At 31.4% G+C, this 15,838-nt stretch overlaps 2 protein-coding genes across 5 annotated transcripts; both read right to left on the reverse strand.

Annotated features, from left to right (window-relative positions):
* Positions 1–827: 827 nt before the first annotated feature.
* On the reverse strand, positions 828–10,909 carry Cul3 (cullin 3). 3 transcript variants are annotated; one of them, XM_083050656.1, is made up of 14 exons: positions 9,903–10,909; positions 7,279–7,662; positions 6,865–7,068; positions 6,597–6,776; positions 6,123–6,497; positions 4,528–4,698; positions 4,304–4,411; positions 3,819–3,996; positions 3,506–3,741; positions 3,224–3,393; positions 3,010–3,148; positions 2,702–2,829; positions 2,563–2,619; positions 828–1,089 (listed from the first exon to the last, which is right to left on the reverse strand). In XM_083050656.1, exons 1-13 carry the CDS (start codon positions 9,960–9,962, stop codon positions 2,595–2,597), a joined length of 2,358 nt encoding a protein of 785 aa, XP_082906782.1. In that variant the 5' UTR covers positions 9,963–10,909; the 3' UTR covers positions 828–1,089; positions 2,563–2,594. The 3 variants fall into 3 exon arrangements, with proteins under 3 accessions (XP_082906782.1, XP_082906784.1, XP_082906783.1); XM_083050657.1 differs by lacking the exon at positions 828–1,089 and adding an exon at positions 1,526–2,394; XM_083050658.1 differs by lacking the exon at positions 6,123–6,497 and having other exon boundaries at positions 9,903–10,908.
* A 36-nt stretch (positions 10,910–10,945) lies between these two features.
* Positions 10,946–15,822, reverse strand: LOC145943179 (NF-X1-type zinc finger protein NFXL1). 2 transcript variants are annotated; one of them, XM_083050654.1, is made up of 5 exons: positions 15,584–15,822; positions 14,822–15,094; positions 14,443–14,555; positions 12,660–14,346; positions 10,946–12,573 (listed from the first exon to the last, which is right to left on the reverse strand). In XM_083050654.1, the coding sequence occupies exons 2-5, from the start codon at positions 15,083–15,085 to the stop codon at positions 12,124–12,126; spliced, it is 2,514 nt and encodes an 837-aa protein (XP_082906780.1). In that variant the 5' UTR covers positions 15,086–15,094; positions 15,584–15,822; the 3' UTR covers positions 10,946–12,123. The 2 variants fall into 2 exon arrangements, with proteins under 2 accessions (XP_082906780.1, XP_082906781.1); XM_083050655.1 differs by lacking the exon at positions 15,584–15,822 and adding an exon at positions 15,443–15,552.
* Positions 15,823–15,838: the final 16 nt, after the last annotated feature.

A 15,838-nucleotide genomic window follows, 5' to 3' on the forward strand; every position in this document is an offset into this window, starting at 1 on the left:
GTAAATGTGATAATTGTTTTTCTCATATTTGTATAAATTTCTTAAATTTTTTTATATAATTATATAGTTACATTTATATTATTTACGTTTCAATTTCATCACATTTATTTAGCAATTTATAGTATCATTTTGAAAATGCTGATAAAAACCTTGCCTTGTCATAGTTATTTTCTTTTACCAGCACATATAGATAAATAATTATTTCTAAAATTCAACATTTGAAAAAAACGTTCTATAACAAAATTTTTTCTTTAAGACATTAATATATAAATATTCAATAATACCTCATTTATTTTTGTTTTGCTGCAATCATGATAATAATATGAATATTAATTATATTTTAATTTATGTTATAAATTTCACTGAAAATAATTTCTGTCCAATTGTACTCAAGTTTTTTAAGACAATAAAGCTGGAAAGGGAAATATAATAGTGATTATGATTATATCATCTCAAAGACCGTAAGAATATTGATTAGATATTATTCATTATACTGATGCATTATATTAATAGAAAAAAAATTATACAACTATTGTGCATATGTATAAATTATATCCTTCAACCTCTCTATTAATAGCTTATAGTTCTTTTACTGTAAATCTTCAACATTTATTTTTCGAATTATGAATGAACATGATCTACATATATAAAAGATCTGTTCGGCTGTAAATATATTTTGACATATGTTAAACTTTTCATATAAGGATAATTTGAGGGTAAACTGCATATTTTGTGTATATTTGTCTGATGTATTAAACTTTTGTATAAAGAATAAATGTATTGGATGAATGTTTCAGGAATAATAAATGCTGTTATAGGATTTTATTTTTATTCAATTTTGTGTAAGAAAGGGTAAAACTTTTGTTTAAATATTAAAATTCTATTAATAAATAAGAATACAAATAAAAATAAAAATACGCCGATTATTTCGCCTTTTTTCACTACAATGTGAGCCTTGTGTAACATATGTTTGAATCCCTCAGCATTTTATTAAGATCTTCATCTTTAATTAAGCTCTCATACGCACATTTTATCCCGTTAACAAAATCTGCGTCTCTTATAGATTCGTAGATCCCACTTTTTGGCATACTATAATAAATATTCTGTATTGTATCAAGTCAATGTTTGATAGTAAACTGCGTAATGAAGTAATTGAAAAGCTAGGTGGAAGAGGCAGAAACTGTTTATATAGTTTTTAAGTATTGGAGTAAATATACTTATTAAATGTGTTAAATAAATAAAATAGTGTAGTAAAGTATTCTTTTAAACTTTTATATACATACACACACACACACACACATATATATATACACATATATTCAAAAACAGATTTAATAGATGAGAGTAAATTCGTATATAATTTATATATGTATATTCCTTATATTATGGAGGTGAACATATATTTATTTGTAGGGTTATATGGAGTGTAGACATTAAAAATAATATTAAATTGTTGGAAAAAAATGAGAGACAAGTATATTTTTAGTGATACATTCACACATCGCTTATTTACATATATAATTGATAGACATCAACGTAAATAAAACTATATGTAAATACTATTTTTTTTTCTTCCTAAATTCATGATATATCTGAATAATATTTATGTTATCGTAGACAATCACAGTCTTATAAGTGTAAAAAAGTTTCTAATTGCAGTATTATTTTAATGCAAATCATCAAATTCTTTATTAACTTAATTATATTTTGCATTATTAGAAACGCACGTTTAACTAAAGTCTATCTAATTTAGAATACATATATTTATTATAATGAATACTCATATGTATAACACATGTATTATAATACAAGTGTAAGTCAAACAAATGCGCACATAATTGAAATGTGTGAAGAATATGGGAAGCAGATATATATAATATCCATTATTACAAAAATTAATGCGCCTCCCTAATTTAAATCTAAGTATGTATCATCCTTTTGATACACATGACCTTTTCCACCAAACTAGTCAATTATCAGAAGAATATCTTGTCATTCTCAAACACAGGGATGTTCTATTGTAACAAGTTCGAGATATTCATATTCAATATTTTGATATTTAGATGTAAACACATGCAATGTGTGTAAATGTAACTAATAAATTAATAAATTAATTATTTATTATATATGTGTGCATATATACAACTGTCTTTGATTTTTATTTTGATCTTTTACATATAATAAAGAATACATGTGGGAGTATATCAATAAAATAAAAATTAAATTATATTTGTATATATTGTCGAATGTCATAATTTTCATTAGTTTGTCAATTGTACATTTTTGCAAAAAACATTATAGATTATAAGTTTAAAGCTAAATGAACATAAATACGGTTATCAGAATATCAAAAGTTCTCATTTGAAATAGTTTCCTTGTTGGCATGGAACATCCCTTGCAAATGACAATACATAAACAAAAAATGAAAATAAAAACAAGAAGATAACAATGACGCCACAAATGACAATAGTGTAATAATGATGTCGCGATTCGGTGAAAAGAAAATATGAAGAATCATCAATTTGCAATAAGAGAGAATATATATTATTACAAATTACTTACATGTTTGTACACATCCAATATTGAATTCAGCATTAAGCAACATACGTATATACCTTTCTGTAAATCATAATATATATCATTAATCAATTGATCTGTAAATACTAGCTACGATTTATTGTACAACATGTTTTATACATACCGATCTTCCGGTGTACGAGCCAAGTATTCTCGTTCGATTAAACCTTCTATACGTTTCTTAATTATTACAGGTGAAGGCAAAAATCGACCTTTTAATTGCTCTGTTACTTCTGCTACGAGTATATTATGCTAGTAAAAGAAAATAAATTGATATTAGTATTATACTTTTTTATATATGTATGTATATATGGATTTATCTTATATATAATTAATTTCATAAGTGTACTTTTCATATTTGCAAAGTACATATTAAAGATTAATCTCATACATGAAAATTTTTTGCATTATAAGAATTTTTAAATTACATACAGGCATACGCTTTCGAGCTTTCATAATCCGTACGATGGCAGCTTCAATTTCATGTTTTCGATCTTCGTCGACTTTATTGCGCGTTTCTTTTCTCTCAGGTTCAGATTCTCCTTTTGCTGCTACAGTCTGGATCTTCACTCTTTACAAAGCAATATAAGCAAACCATCAATATAGATGTTTTATACATATATATGTATAAAACACACATACATACCTGTGTAATTTGCTGGTAAAACTATCATTTATGCAGAAATAGTGCGAAGGTTCGATTTCCTTAGTACGAGGATGTTTAAGTAAAATTCTTTGTGAAGCTTTACCCATAGCGAGAGATTGTAATGCTCTGACCAAGTCCCTCTCTGGAATATCGGTTTCACCTTGAATTTCCTACGCAATATTCATACATATGTATATGCAGATATAAATAATATTTTGTTTCTTTATATATAGTGCCATATATATACGAATGATTAATCAATTATTTAAATTCAAAACCAACCTCATATGTTAGTTTTTCTCTTTTATTGAAGAGCATTAACACACACATTTGGTAAGTGGAAACTTGTATTATATGCTTTCGTGGCGTACTACACGCACTGCTTCGCTGGCTTACTAAGCTGCCACTTGCACTACTACCATTTCCAATGGAACTCGAAGACGATGGAGTATCTAGGCCTCCACAACTACTTTCTTCTCTTCGTGGTCCATGGAATATAGCATTCAGATCAGCAGATCCTAATAAACATTTTTTTTACTTCGTTAGTAAAATGTTTGAGTAATTACAAATATTAATAAATAAAGATATCGCTTACCTAATTGAGGCTGTAACGTTAATTGTCGACCACTATGTTTAGCCAGATAGAAACGCCGGAAGGCATCGAAGGCATCGCGCGGTGCAGTGGGCATACTACACTTTGGGGTGGCTGATTGTGTCGGCCAGAAACCGGTTGTAAGCACCCGAACGCTTATATCCACACCATGTAAATTTGTCTTTAACAAAGAACAAAAAACAATAATGTGACATATATAAATGTATGTGTATATATAAATTCGTTAACAAAATATTTTTTAAATATTATTTTAACTACTATAAATGTATTTTAGAAATAAAAATAAATACTTATGTAACATCAGAATTATTATAAGTATTTTATCTAATATCAGAATTATAGTTATGTTTTTAATTATGATAAGATTATCTCCTTTATTAATTAAAATAAAAATTAACTATAAAAAAATTATTTTGTACATTAACAGAATGTTTTATATTCCCTCATATTAGTAGTTTGATACTTACACCAGATGTAAGAACATGATCCTTGAATTCATCCATAATTGTATTACTGACTGTTATATCTTTAAACATGCCTTCTAACTTTGATGTAAACTGACATCCACATTCAGTCTAAAAAATAGAATTAAAAATGCATATTATTAATTTTTTTATTGTAGAAATATAAAATAAATTCAATATAAATAAAATAATCACGGAAGGAGATGGTCCTTAATTATATTTCTCACCTTAAGTTTAGATATCATATTCTTTTCACTGTCATCTGAGACAGATTTATTCAACAATAATCGCTTGGCTAAGTGTTGCTTATAGTACCGTTCAAAAACGTCTTTTTCTTGTAAGAAGCGGAATAAGACCATAGTTTTGTCTAAGATTCCTTCAATTTCCTGCTCTGTCATCTAAAATCAAATATATTGTGTAATTATATAATGTGATGTTGATATTCAACTTAACATCACAATTGCAATTATATATACACTCGTCAATAAAATTAACGCATATGTATTTTAAGCCCAAATTTCGCATAATTTCAAATAAGCATAACTCCGCTAAAAATGATCGGATTTGAAAATTTTTTTTTTTCACTGTCAAGCTTGAAGTCTCTACTTTAAAAACCATTCGTCAGATTTTTAATTTATCCTCCTCCCCCGTACGCCACTGCTTCAAAAGTAAGGACGTGTTTTGTCTCTAAAAAATTGCGTACTTTGACGCACTCCACGGGGTGAAATAAATTTTTTTCGCAAATCTTATCATAACTATCGTAAAATGTGGACTTTTTACTACAAATTTAAAAAAAAAGCAAAGTTTGTACGATTTTTTTTCGCGGAGTTATTACATATGAAAGTTACCCATACATTTTTTCCATTTACCGCCAGCATTAGTATTACCCGACACGCACCAAGAGGTTGCTGGTTGAATTTGGCGCATAGTGTGTGTGTGTGTGTAAATTTGGGCTCAAATTCCTCAAACAACAATTAGAGCATGGATTAATATGCGTGAACGTATTTTGTTGACGAGTGTATATATGATTAATACTACTAATACTACTTATATATATGACTAATACTACTAACCATTTTATATACACTCGTCAACAAAATTAACGCATACAATGTATTTTAAGTCAAAATTTCGCATAATTTCAAATAAGCATAACTCCGCTAAAAATGATCGTATTTGAAAAATTTTTTTTTTACTGTCAAGCTTGAAGTCTCTACTTTAAAAACCATTAGTCAGATTTTTAATTTATCCTCTTCCCCCGTACGCCACTGCTTCAAAAGTAAGGATACACACACACACACTATGCGCCAAATTCAACCAGCAACCTCGTGGTGCGTGTTGGGTAATACTAATGCTGGCGGTAAATGGAAAAAATGTATGGGTAACTTTCATAAGTAATAACTCCGCGAAAAAAAATCATACAAACTTTGCTTTTTTTTTTAATTTGTAGTAAAAAGTCCACATTTTACGATAATTATGATAAGATTTGCGAAAAAAATTTATTCCACCCCGTGGAGTGCGTCAAAGTACGCAATTTTTTAGAGACAAAACACGTCCTTACTTTTGAAGCAGTGGCGTACAGGGGGGGAAGATAAATTAAAAATCTGACAAATGGTTTTTAAAGTAGTCTTCAAGCTTGACAGTAAAAAAAAAAATTTTTCAAATACGATCATTTTTAACGGAGTTATATTTATCTGAAATTATGCGAAATTTTGACTTAAAATACATATGCGTTAATTTTTGTTGACGAGTGTAATTATATATAATTATGATATGATAATTATATATAATTATACGATTATAATTATGTGATACTACTAACCCCTTTAACACCTTTCTTCAATTTGTCATCGATAAAGAGTGAGAGATATTCTGGACTTTTAGTATTTAAATTAAGGAAGTATTCAAAGTCCGATGCTATCATTTGTTTGTAATTTTTATCGTTATTAAAAGAATAATGTAGAAAATGATCAAAACGGTCCTTTAAATCTAACAAGTTTTGGACGTAAAGAACAGCGTTTGTGGTTGATTCATGCTCTTCTTGCACCAAAGCTCGACCCTGCTCTCTAAGGAATTGAGATACACAATCGCACACGGTGCGTAACCCATCTGACACTCTTGAAAATAGTTTATACATACAACCAAGATCTTCTGTTTTCTGATGTTTGAGCATGTGCACTACACCACTATTTTCCATCTACCAATAGATAGTTGAATTTGTATGTAATGTATGTATAATACCATAATATAAACTGAATCACATTAGCAATATATCATAACAAACAAGATAACACACCTCAACAATGGTTTTCATGTGGATTTTGATTAATTCCTCTTCTACAACTTCTACTATCCGCGGTTCGGTGGATTCATCTAAATAATGTTTCGCTCTTTCAGATTCTTCACAAATTCTAGCTTCAACTTTTTTTATATATACTGATGCGCTATTTTCTGCCAAAAATTTTTGAGATTCCATCTAAAAAAAATAATTTTGAATGTTACATGTGTAAATGTACATGTATACTTAAATGATACATTAAACGTATTTTGTACTAGACACTTACTCTATAAAACTCAGCACTTTGCTGTAAAAAAGGCCTTTCAAAATCTTCTTCATAAACTTGACGACTGTTAATTCCAAGTAACATTAACATTTGGCAGGCATTCTTTATAGCGCTACGATCTACAACTTCTCCTCTTCTTTCCCTTGCAACCATACCTAATAATGTCTCACGTAAATGATCTCTGACACATCCATATCTAACGACCTAAAAAAATTAACAATTTGTTAACATTATATATATATTATGCAAAGATCAAAGATATATTAAAGTTCTATGTATGTAATAATTTTATTTTCATAAATATGTAAAACACAATCACCCAAAAGATTGATAATCATGTTAGAAACAAAATTTTGTGATTTCTAAGTTCTTTATAAACTATTTTGGTAGAAATAAAACATTTGTGAAAATTACCTGATCTCGAAAAATAATTAATCCAAGATTATACACATTGTCTACATCATTCTGTTGAACATACACTCTGTCCATATACATCAATATGTCCCTAATCATCACCATTGATGTTTGATGATCATTCCATGCAAGATTTAAAGTTTGCAGGAAATTATTATGTAGAGATCGAAGAACATCCTCTCGTACTTTGTTTTCAAGATGATGTGTTACAACTTCTTTCAGTCCTGTATATAAGCGCTCACCATATTTGTGGAGAACCATTGTGTAAGCATTGCGATAAAGTTCTTCAAAACTGAGGCCAGAGTTATTCTTCTTCTGTATCTCTTGTATAGCACTTTTCAGCAAAGCCCAAATGCTTTCTACGTACTTTTCATCCATAGTAGTCTATAGAAAATAAAATGTTCAATTAATTGGCTATTAACTCTGGATAAGATTACAAAATAATTTTTACAAATTTTTATTTAAGATGCCATGCAATTAATACAATACAATTGTTTATAAAAAATAATGGTATCTAATTGCATAGGAAAAGGCAAAGTGTAAAATATAATAATTCTCACAAGAGTGTGATGAATTATGAAAGGACTGTTTTTGTATATTAATCCCGCTACAGGGATTGTCTCACCGACTCTGGTCTATTTGCTGCAGACCATGGTCTTCAGTTTGATAATCCATGTATGTGCAATTCTATTTTTTATATAAAAATTTTATTTATTGTGTTTTATTTTGTTTAATCCTAACCTTGATTATAAAAACATATATTTATTTTAGAGACAGAGAATTACTTGTTTCCCTTTACAACACTTTAACAAGATTATTATTATTATTATTATTATTATTATTATATATGTATGTATATATGAATATATAAGTAATACAATGTATCAATTGAATGTTATCTATAATTGATATTGATATACCAATTATCATTTAGTAATACAGACACAAAAGTCTAATATCTACTATTTGAAATAATATTACACAAATAATCCATTATACAATAGACAATTATGAACTTGGTATTAAAAATTCAAAGATATTATAATAGAATAAAAATCTCTAAATAACCAGAGCAATTTTTATATTATTTATAATGCAGTTTTATTAACCAAAAAATTTGTAATAATTATGTACTTTATACATAAATACATTCATATATATAACACATTTTTTTTATGTATGAATATAACAAATTTTATATAGTGTACAAAGTGTATAAATTTTGTCTTAATTATCATTTTATGTGAATGTCAATTTTTATATAAATTATTATCATCATTTTACCTTTTATGTTAGTAATAAAAAGTAAGACATTACTAGTTATAAATTTGACAAATAGTTAAATATTAAAAATTTAAAACATGTGGTATAACATGATTTTATATAGCTGCACTTGTTGCAATTGTTTTACACTGCTATAGCAACCATCGATTGTTGATTTTGGCAATATAATATAATATTATAAAAGTACATAATATATGTACATAATTACAAAAAAAAAATAAAGAAAAATATTGAACATATTCATAATATATTAAACTTTATTGAGCAAAATATGTATAAAATCTATTATCACACATATCTTTTATTTTATAAGAATCTAATTAAAGATATCAATGTAATGCATGATGTTCATATTTTGTACTATCAATCTGATATATATTATTGTGTCTATTTCAAAGTTTTTCATCACATTTCTCTTAGCAATTAATCCAATTGATGTTGAATCAAAAGGAATTAATTATTGTAATCATATAAATACAATTTCAAATTAATATGTCTAATCAATGTAATTGATTACATAGGCATGAACATTAATATCAATATTACATAAAATGAAGAATATAATACTTGTTTTAGATGGTGTTACAAGTTATTTCTTTATTTTTTATTATTTTTAAATAAATAATTGATTACATTGCGGATATTTTTATTTTTCAATTATCTAATAGAATCTCTCATCTTTATAATTTTTTAGTCGCTTATATCATTAAAACTTCTGAAAAGACATATTAGAAAGTGCAGAGAAATTATAATAAAACTGAGTTTACGAATTAAAAAAAAATGCAAGTTGACAGATATATGAATGACACATAGCATGAATTTTGCACGATATGTGAACTGCAAGTAATCGTAAAAATATTTAATGATATATTTGCGAGAACAAGCATATGAGTTTTTTTAACATTCAAACGGAGTATCTTCGTTGGATAATAACAATAAAAAATCGTTATAATACAAGCCGCCACAATTCGATACTCGACTTGTATTTAACGGGGGCACAAGTTAGAGAGAGAAAGATGCGAGATAGGTAGGTTATGGAATTATGTTTATACATGTAATACGTGCAGACAGTGTATTTGTGTGCATACAAATGTCGCGCGATACGGATAAAGACGTAGAATAAATAAATAAAATGCCCCAACGCGGGGGAGGGAGGGAAGGAGAGAGAGAGAGAGAGAGAGAGAGAGAGAGAGAGAGAGAGAGAGAGAGAGAGAGAGAGAGAGAGAGAGAGAGAGAGAGAGAGAGAGAGAGAGTGAGAGTGAGAGAGAGAGAGAGAGAGCTTATGCCTCCCTCGAATCTGCATCGAATGCTCCAACTCCAACGTAGGATGTATCACTTACCGGAAAAGCACGTATGCGCATTTTGCTCTCCTTCTTCATCAGAGCACTGCTCTTCATCATGTCGAATTTTCGGTCTCTCAACGCGTCTTCAAGGGTCCTCTCCCTCCCGAGAGATTAATGCCGTCCCGACGATGCTGCTACGATAAGCGCGTGGCGCCGCGTACACATTGATACCGCTGCTTGCTTCGTTTTAAAAGTAGCCAGAACACATTTAGGTATATCGGGAACAGCCGATGATCGCGAGCCACCGTCGTCGCGTAAAGAGACTGCGATCACTGCTGAAACATACTCGCGGAGACACCGTGTAGAGAGAACCGATGACGGGCGAGCACATTTAACGACGCGCTTTACGGCGTCTCTCCCTCTTCTTACACGGCAACACTTATTTTTCTTCGATATCTTTTTCTAACCGAGCGAAACGCTAACGCTGAAAAGGTACGCGCTTTTGACGATCGAGGCGAAAAGCGACAACGATGACGGAACAGGAGCGCGAGAGAGGGAGAGAGGGAGCGAGGAGACAGAATACGAGAGAGAGAGAGAGAGAGAGAGAGAGAGAGAGAGAGAGAGAGAGAGAGAGAGAGAGAGAGAGAGAGAGAGAGAGAGAGAGAGAGAGAGAGAGAGAGAGAGAGAGAGAGAGAGAGAGAGAGAGAGAGAGAAAGACGGATGGATAGACAGACACGGTACAGTCGAAGAATCGCGGCCAAGGAGGAAATATCGCACACTACTGTCAACAACCTGAGAGATCTCCTTTCTTTTTCGAATCTCGCGATCTTTTTTGTGACGATGACGATGATGATGGTTGCTCGGTCTTGGTGAAGCAGCCGCGAATGTAGTCACCCCCGTGACATAATTGAGAGAGGTCCGGTACAACAGCACCGCCACGCTAATATCAGTTTTCGTTGCGCCAACAACACCGCCACCGTCGTTAACTTAACAACAGGGAGTATTTACTAGCAGAGAGAAGCCAGAGAGAGCAGCCACGCCAGCATTTTTCCTCAAATTTCCTCGTATAGTAACGCCATCACGTCTACTTTCTACTTTCATTGCTGGAAATATTCAGCCAAATCCATTTTTCAATCGGTAAAATCGCCACCTTTTTTACATTTCAAGAAAAATTGTATATACATATACATTTATAATAATAATTTATATAATAATAATTTTATATATACATGTATATTATTATTAACGCACACTGTTTGCAATCTTCAAAAGAAAAGATGCTTGCGATATTATATAATGTAGATTATCATACTCGCAGTATAAAATTCCTGAGATTTACCTCTGTTTCTTCCCTCTTCCTCTTTCTCCACTTTAAAAAGTTTGAATTATATATTTATTTCAAGCAGGAAAGTCCAGTTATGTGTCAAATTTATAAACGACTTCTAATATTTTTAATTCATCAGTATTTAACTTTTGTTGAGTCACAATTTTAGAAGAGATTTTTATTGATTCATATAATGTGACTCATATACTCTTAATTTGTAACATACTGTGGTTTTTCTATAATAATCTCCTTTTAATATATCGAAATTTTATAGATACAATAAGGATTTTTCGATATTTAAGCAATCCAAGTATATATATATATTCATTGTGGAAGATATTTTATACAATTGTGGGAGATATTCGATACATTTCATTTTTTAATTATCATCTCTTAATTTTCTTATGAAAGCATTTTTTTCTAAATTGTATCATTCGTTTTTGTGTATGTTTAGAAAAATGTAAACTTTTAAATCTACACTCTTTTCTCATAATATTAATAGCATGGCTAGTTTAACAAAATCAAATGAACTATATAACTATTAATTTTTTTATAAATAACATCACAATCTTTAAATGTTTAAAAAGCTATATATTTAATGGTTTGTTTTTTTATTTGTATTTAATAGACAAAGTTTATATTTCATCTTAAAAATCTTTGGGTTTATCTCAATTTTATCACAAAATTATCGCACCAAAACATATCAAAATTGTTGAAATATCGTGAAATAAAAATCGAGTTTCTTCAAATGATTATTCTCTAGGCCACTCTATTATTATATTAATAAATATATATGAAAAATGCTTACAGTATTATAACTGCTTTCATTGATGATTTATATAAGATACATGATATTGTTTATCGTAATATTTGTACAAGCGTTGATGAAACATCACAGATATATTATATTAAAATTGACCATTGTAGTCATTAATTTCAGACCAGTTTTTAAAATCAACTCATTTCAAATATACTTGAATTAAAAGAAGTCATATATACTATTATTATACCTATAATGCTTACAACAATCGCTAAAATCCATGTGTTCCAACACTTATTCCTCATATTACCTTGGGACAGTTTCGAGTTTTCATATTTGTCTTTCCTTTTTCGACGTGGCTTGAACTTTTTCTCGAATTTCTCAATCTCTTCCCGATTGCGTAGCTCCTCCGCCTCTCGTTTCTTTGCAATAATAGCTTCCTGGGCCTCTTTTCTTTTATTTTTCAATGACTCGCACACATTATCGCATTCTATGGTAATCTGCTCCTTTTGAAGAAGCAAGCAAAGAAAATCCTTTTTAATCCTTTTACATTTACACCATAGTCTAACTTTCTTGCTGCATTGCTCCTCTCCTTTGCATTTTCCTGGATGGCAATCGTTAATGCAACGGTGGCCGCACGAATACTGAAATAAAGAAAACGCATTATATTTCCTGTTAAAAAAAGAAGCAAAATTTCTATATACTTCCAATAGTACACGAGTGTAGTTACATTTTTTGGACACTGGTTTCCACATTTGAGTAATTCGTCGCGTTTCTCATTCGTCGCGGACATCAGATCTACACAGTGTTGGTAAAGGGTGCTAATACCACAATGACAAGAGACTCGCACCAATTGTTTGCAAGGTTTGCAAGGTGCTGGATGACAAGGTTGCGAACATGGGTGCGTACAACCCGGTAAACGTGGAAATTGGCATTCTTTTTCGCATTCCATACAGGGTGTACCGCTGTCTGAGTTATCGTCAGAAGTTTGTACCTTATGACAGGTCAACTCGCAGGTGTGATTTTTACATGGCAGTAGTCGGCCGCAAGCTCTGCCGCAGGAGCTCGGTTTCGACATGTGACACGGCCAGGGACGCGTCTCGTGACCGCCGAGACAAGTCACAGGCACGGAAATCTCACATAGTGGACACGGTAAGGTCTTCAACTCCATAACGTCCTTCCCAGGCTTCTCCCAAGGTCCAACAGGCTGCGTCTTTACTCCGTTCGCTTTGACCTTCACCCAGACCTTCGTGTGACAAGTGGCTGGACAAAAGTGACCGCATCTCTTGTGCGTCAAGCCGCAGATCTTTTTGCACGGCGGACACGGGCCTTGATGACATCTATGCGTCTCCCTCTTGCTGTGATGACAAACAGGCGGAATTTTGCAGGATTTGTTACAGGGCGGTGACTTAATTCTCTTTCTGGTACCGCACGGCACCGTTATTTTCCTGCTGCCGCATCGACACTGCACGACGTCCACTCGTGTGCACGGATAGCAAGGACCGCTGTGACAGGGTGCGGCACATTTGTGCTTCCGACATTTAAGCGTATTTTCGCACGTCTTCTCGCACGGATTAGATGTATTCTTCGATATGCAATCGCAACATTTTTTATTACATAGGTGTCTGCCGCACAAACGCATTTGCGTGCATTTCTTGTTGCAGTGAAATTCTTTTACGCAAGCAATCTCTTTGGTGTAACTGCCGCATCTGCAGGCTTTTGTTACCACTTCTAGACATTGACCGCAACGATCGGTATGGCATCTCATGTTGCAGAAGTGTGATCCGCAGTCTAACAATTTGCCGCAAGTATCGCCGCATGTTGGCACCTGCTGCTGCCTGCACGAAACTTCGTATCGTTTCTTCCCACAAGGACAACATCTGTTCTTCTCCAGCGGACAATTACCGCAATCATCAGGTAAGTGACAAGTGCTCTCGCAGGTATGTACATTACAGGAGAATCTTCTGTTACAGGGTCTCTCGCAAGTCCACGTACCTTCGTAGCATTTTCCTTCCTTTTGGCTATTCTTACAACGGCATTTCAGTAATACTGTTTCTGTACAGGGGGGACATTCTCCAGCATGACATAAGTTATTACAAGTGTGCGAGCAAAATTCATACTTTTTGTCGCATATTGTTCCGCAACTCCAATTTTTAGCATTGCAGCGACGTGGCTGCGGCGATAGCTTGCCACAATAGCATTTGATCGACACCATCTTCGCACATGATGGACACGGACCAGGATGACAAAGCAATACACATTTGTGACCACACTCTGGTTGTAAGATTTTGCCACAGGTTTCGCCACAAGAATGTGGAATAAGCCAAGGTTGATATGGAGGATCTATAGTCTTCTTGCAGAAACATTCGTATGATCTTGGAATCTCGTTTTGATCATACTCCATACGACATTTTGGGCTGTAATATGTGCATTTTTATTGATAAAAATTAAATAAGACTTAGAACATATATTACATCAAACTCTGTTTTGGAATAATTTATAATAATACATACCACGCCCAGATTGGTGTGCTTCCTTTAGCCCTTTTGTAACTCAAACTGTCATTGATCCAATGTAAGATGCAGGACATGTGCAGAAATGCATAGCATTTGTTGCAGTTCCATATCTACATATGTAAGAGTAGAAAAATTATAAGTTGCTTTATTATACAGTATATTACTAAAAATTTGAGTAGCAAGGTTGACAAAGAAAATATGTTGTATTTATAACAATTTAAAACTTTCCATTCTAAAATTGTAAATACCGCTACTTATATTAATATAAACAAAAACTGTACAAATCTCTAACTTTGCATACATTTAACAATATATTTAACAATAATAAATTTAAAGTATTAACAAGATAATAATATCATGTTACATGTGAACATACCGGATCCATTTTCTTGACAGTTGATATACATATCAAGCAAACAGCGCTACTTGATTGGAAAGAATTAACTAAATATGATATCACTTTTTCTGCATCTGTGCCTTGTCCCTGATATGCCAACAATACTTTGTCCACCACATTTTGGACATCGTCCTCATTTGTTTCATCTTCCTCTTCACTAGACGAATTTAATGACATGTTGGCTTCCAAGTGTCTTTCGATGGATAACTTATTTTGCGCTTGAGCTCTTTTAAATTTCTGCATCTTGAAATTCTACAATTTGATATAAAAAAATTAATTAAAAAGCTGCAACCAGTTTAAAAACTTGATTATACATATATATATATATATATATATATATGCATGTATATATGTCGCACACTTTGTTTATAACCAATATTGAAGAGAGACATCATTTCTATCATAATTGAATGACAAACTATTTGTTACAGAATAGCTTTGTAGATATATAAATTTTAATTAAAATATATAGCAAAATTGCTTCAAATCTGTTTACTTGGCTGAATAACAAACATTTAACCGGCAAATTGTTACAACTTCTGTCAACACCAATTAAATAACGAGTTACATGATTTTATGAGTTATATGGTTTACAATTACCAATTTTTCTTCGTTTTTGCTGATTTTAAAGATTATTTGCAATTAATCTTAACTATATTAGGTTATCTTTTGATGCTTTTTATTGCTGTGTACATAACTTTATGCATACGTGATATATATTACATATTATATTATACATACATAATTATGTTAAAAAACTCAGCGTCCTCACATATGTAAAATACGTTCACTTGAGGTAACAAATGCTTCAAAGTATTCGTTTGCTTGATCAATCGGGACAAAGGAATCTATGCTTCAAAGCTTCAAAGCATTTATATCGTCAAATGGACTGTCGTAAGCTTTTGGTTACAGATGTTTCGAATAATTTGATTATCAAGACAAAATATAAATGTTTTTTGTCTCGATTAAATTATTCGAAATATAAAGATTTTTTGT

This window comes from Prenolepis imparis, unplaced genomic scaffold, assembly GCF_030444845.1.
Source record: "Prenolepis imparis isolate NDT839.2.m4 unplaced genomic scaffold, iyPreImpa1.0 SCAF_11, whole genome shotgun sequence".
In the NCBI taxonomy this organism is placed as follows: domain Eukaryota; kingdom Metazoa; phylum Arthropoda; class Insecta; order Hymenoptera; family Formicidae; genus Prenolepis; species Prenolepis imparis.

What these genes read in the sequence shown, in the direction of transcription:
- Cul3 (XM_083050656.1), bottom strand. Translation starts at nt 9,962, where the DNA reads ATGATGAAGAGCAGTGCTCTGATGAAGAAGGAGAGCAAAATGCGCATA. An exon ending in TAATTATTTTTCGAGATCAG is followed by an intron (nt 7,069 to 7,278) that starts GTAATTTTCACA and finishes TAATTTTTTTAG; the next exon opens with GTCGTTAGATATGGATGTGT. An exon ending in ATCATGTTCTTACATCTGGT is followed by an intron (nt 3,997 to 4,303) that starts GTAAGTATCAAA and finishes TCTTTGTTAAAG; the next exon opens with ACAAATTTACATGGTGTGGA.
- LOC145943179 (XM_083050654.1), bottom strand. Translation starts at nt 15,085, where the DNA reads ATGCAGAAATTTAAAAGAGCTCAAGCGCAAAATAAGTTATCCATCGAA. An exon ending in CTGTCAAGAAAATGGATCCG is followed by an intron (nt 14,556 to 14,821) that starts GTATGTTCACAT and finishes TTACATATGTAG; the next exon opens with ATATGGAACTGCAACAAATG. An exon ending in GAAACCAGTGTCCAAAAAAT is followed by an intron (nt 12,574 to 12,659) that starts GTAACTACACTC and finishes TCTTTATTTCAG; the next exon opens with TATTCGTGCGGCCACCGTTG.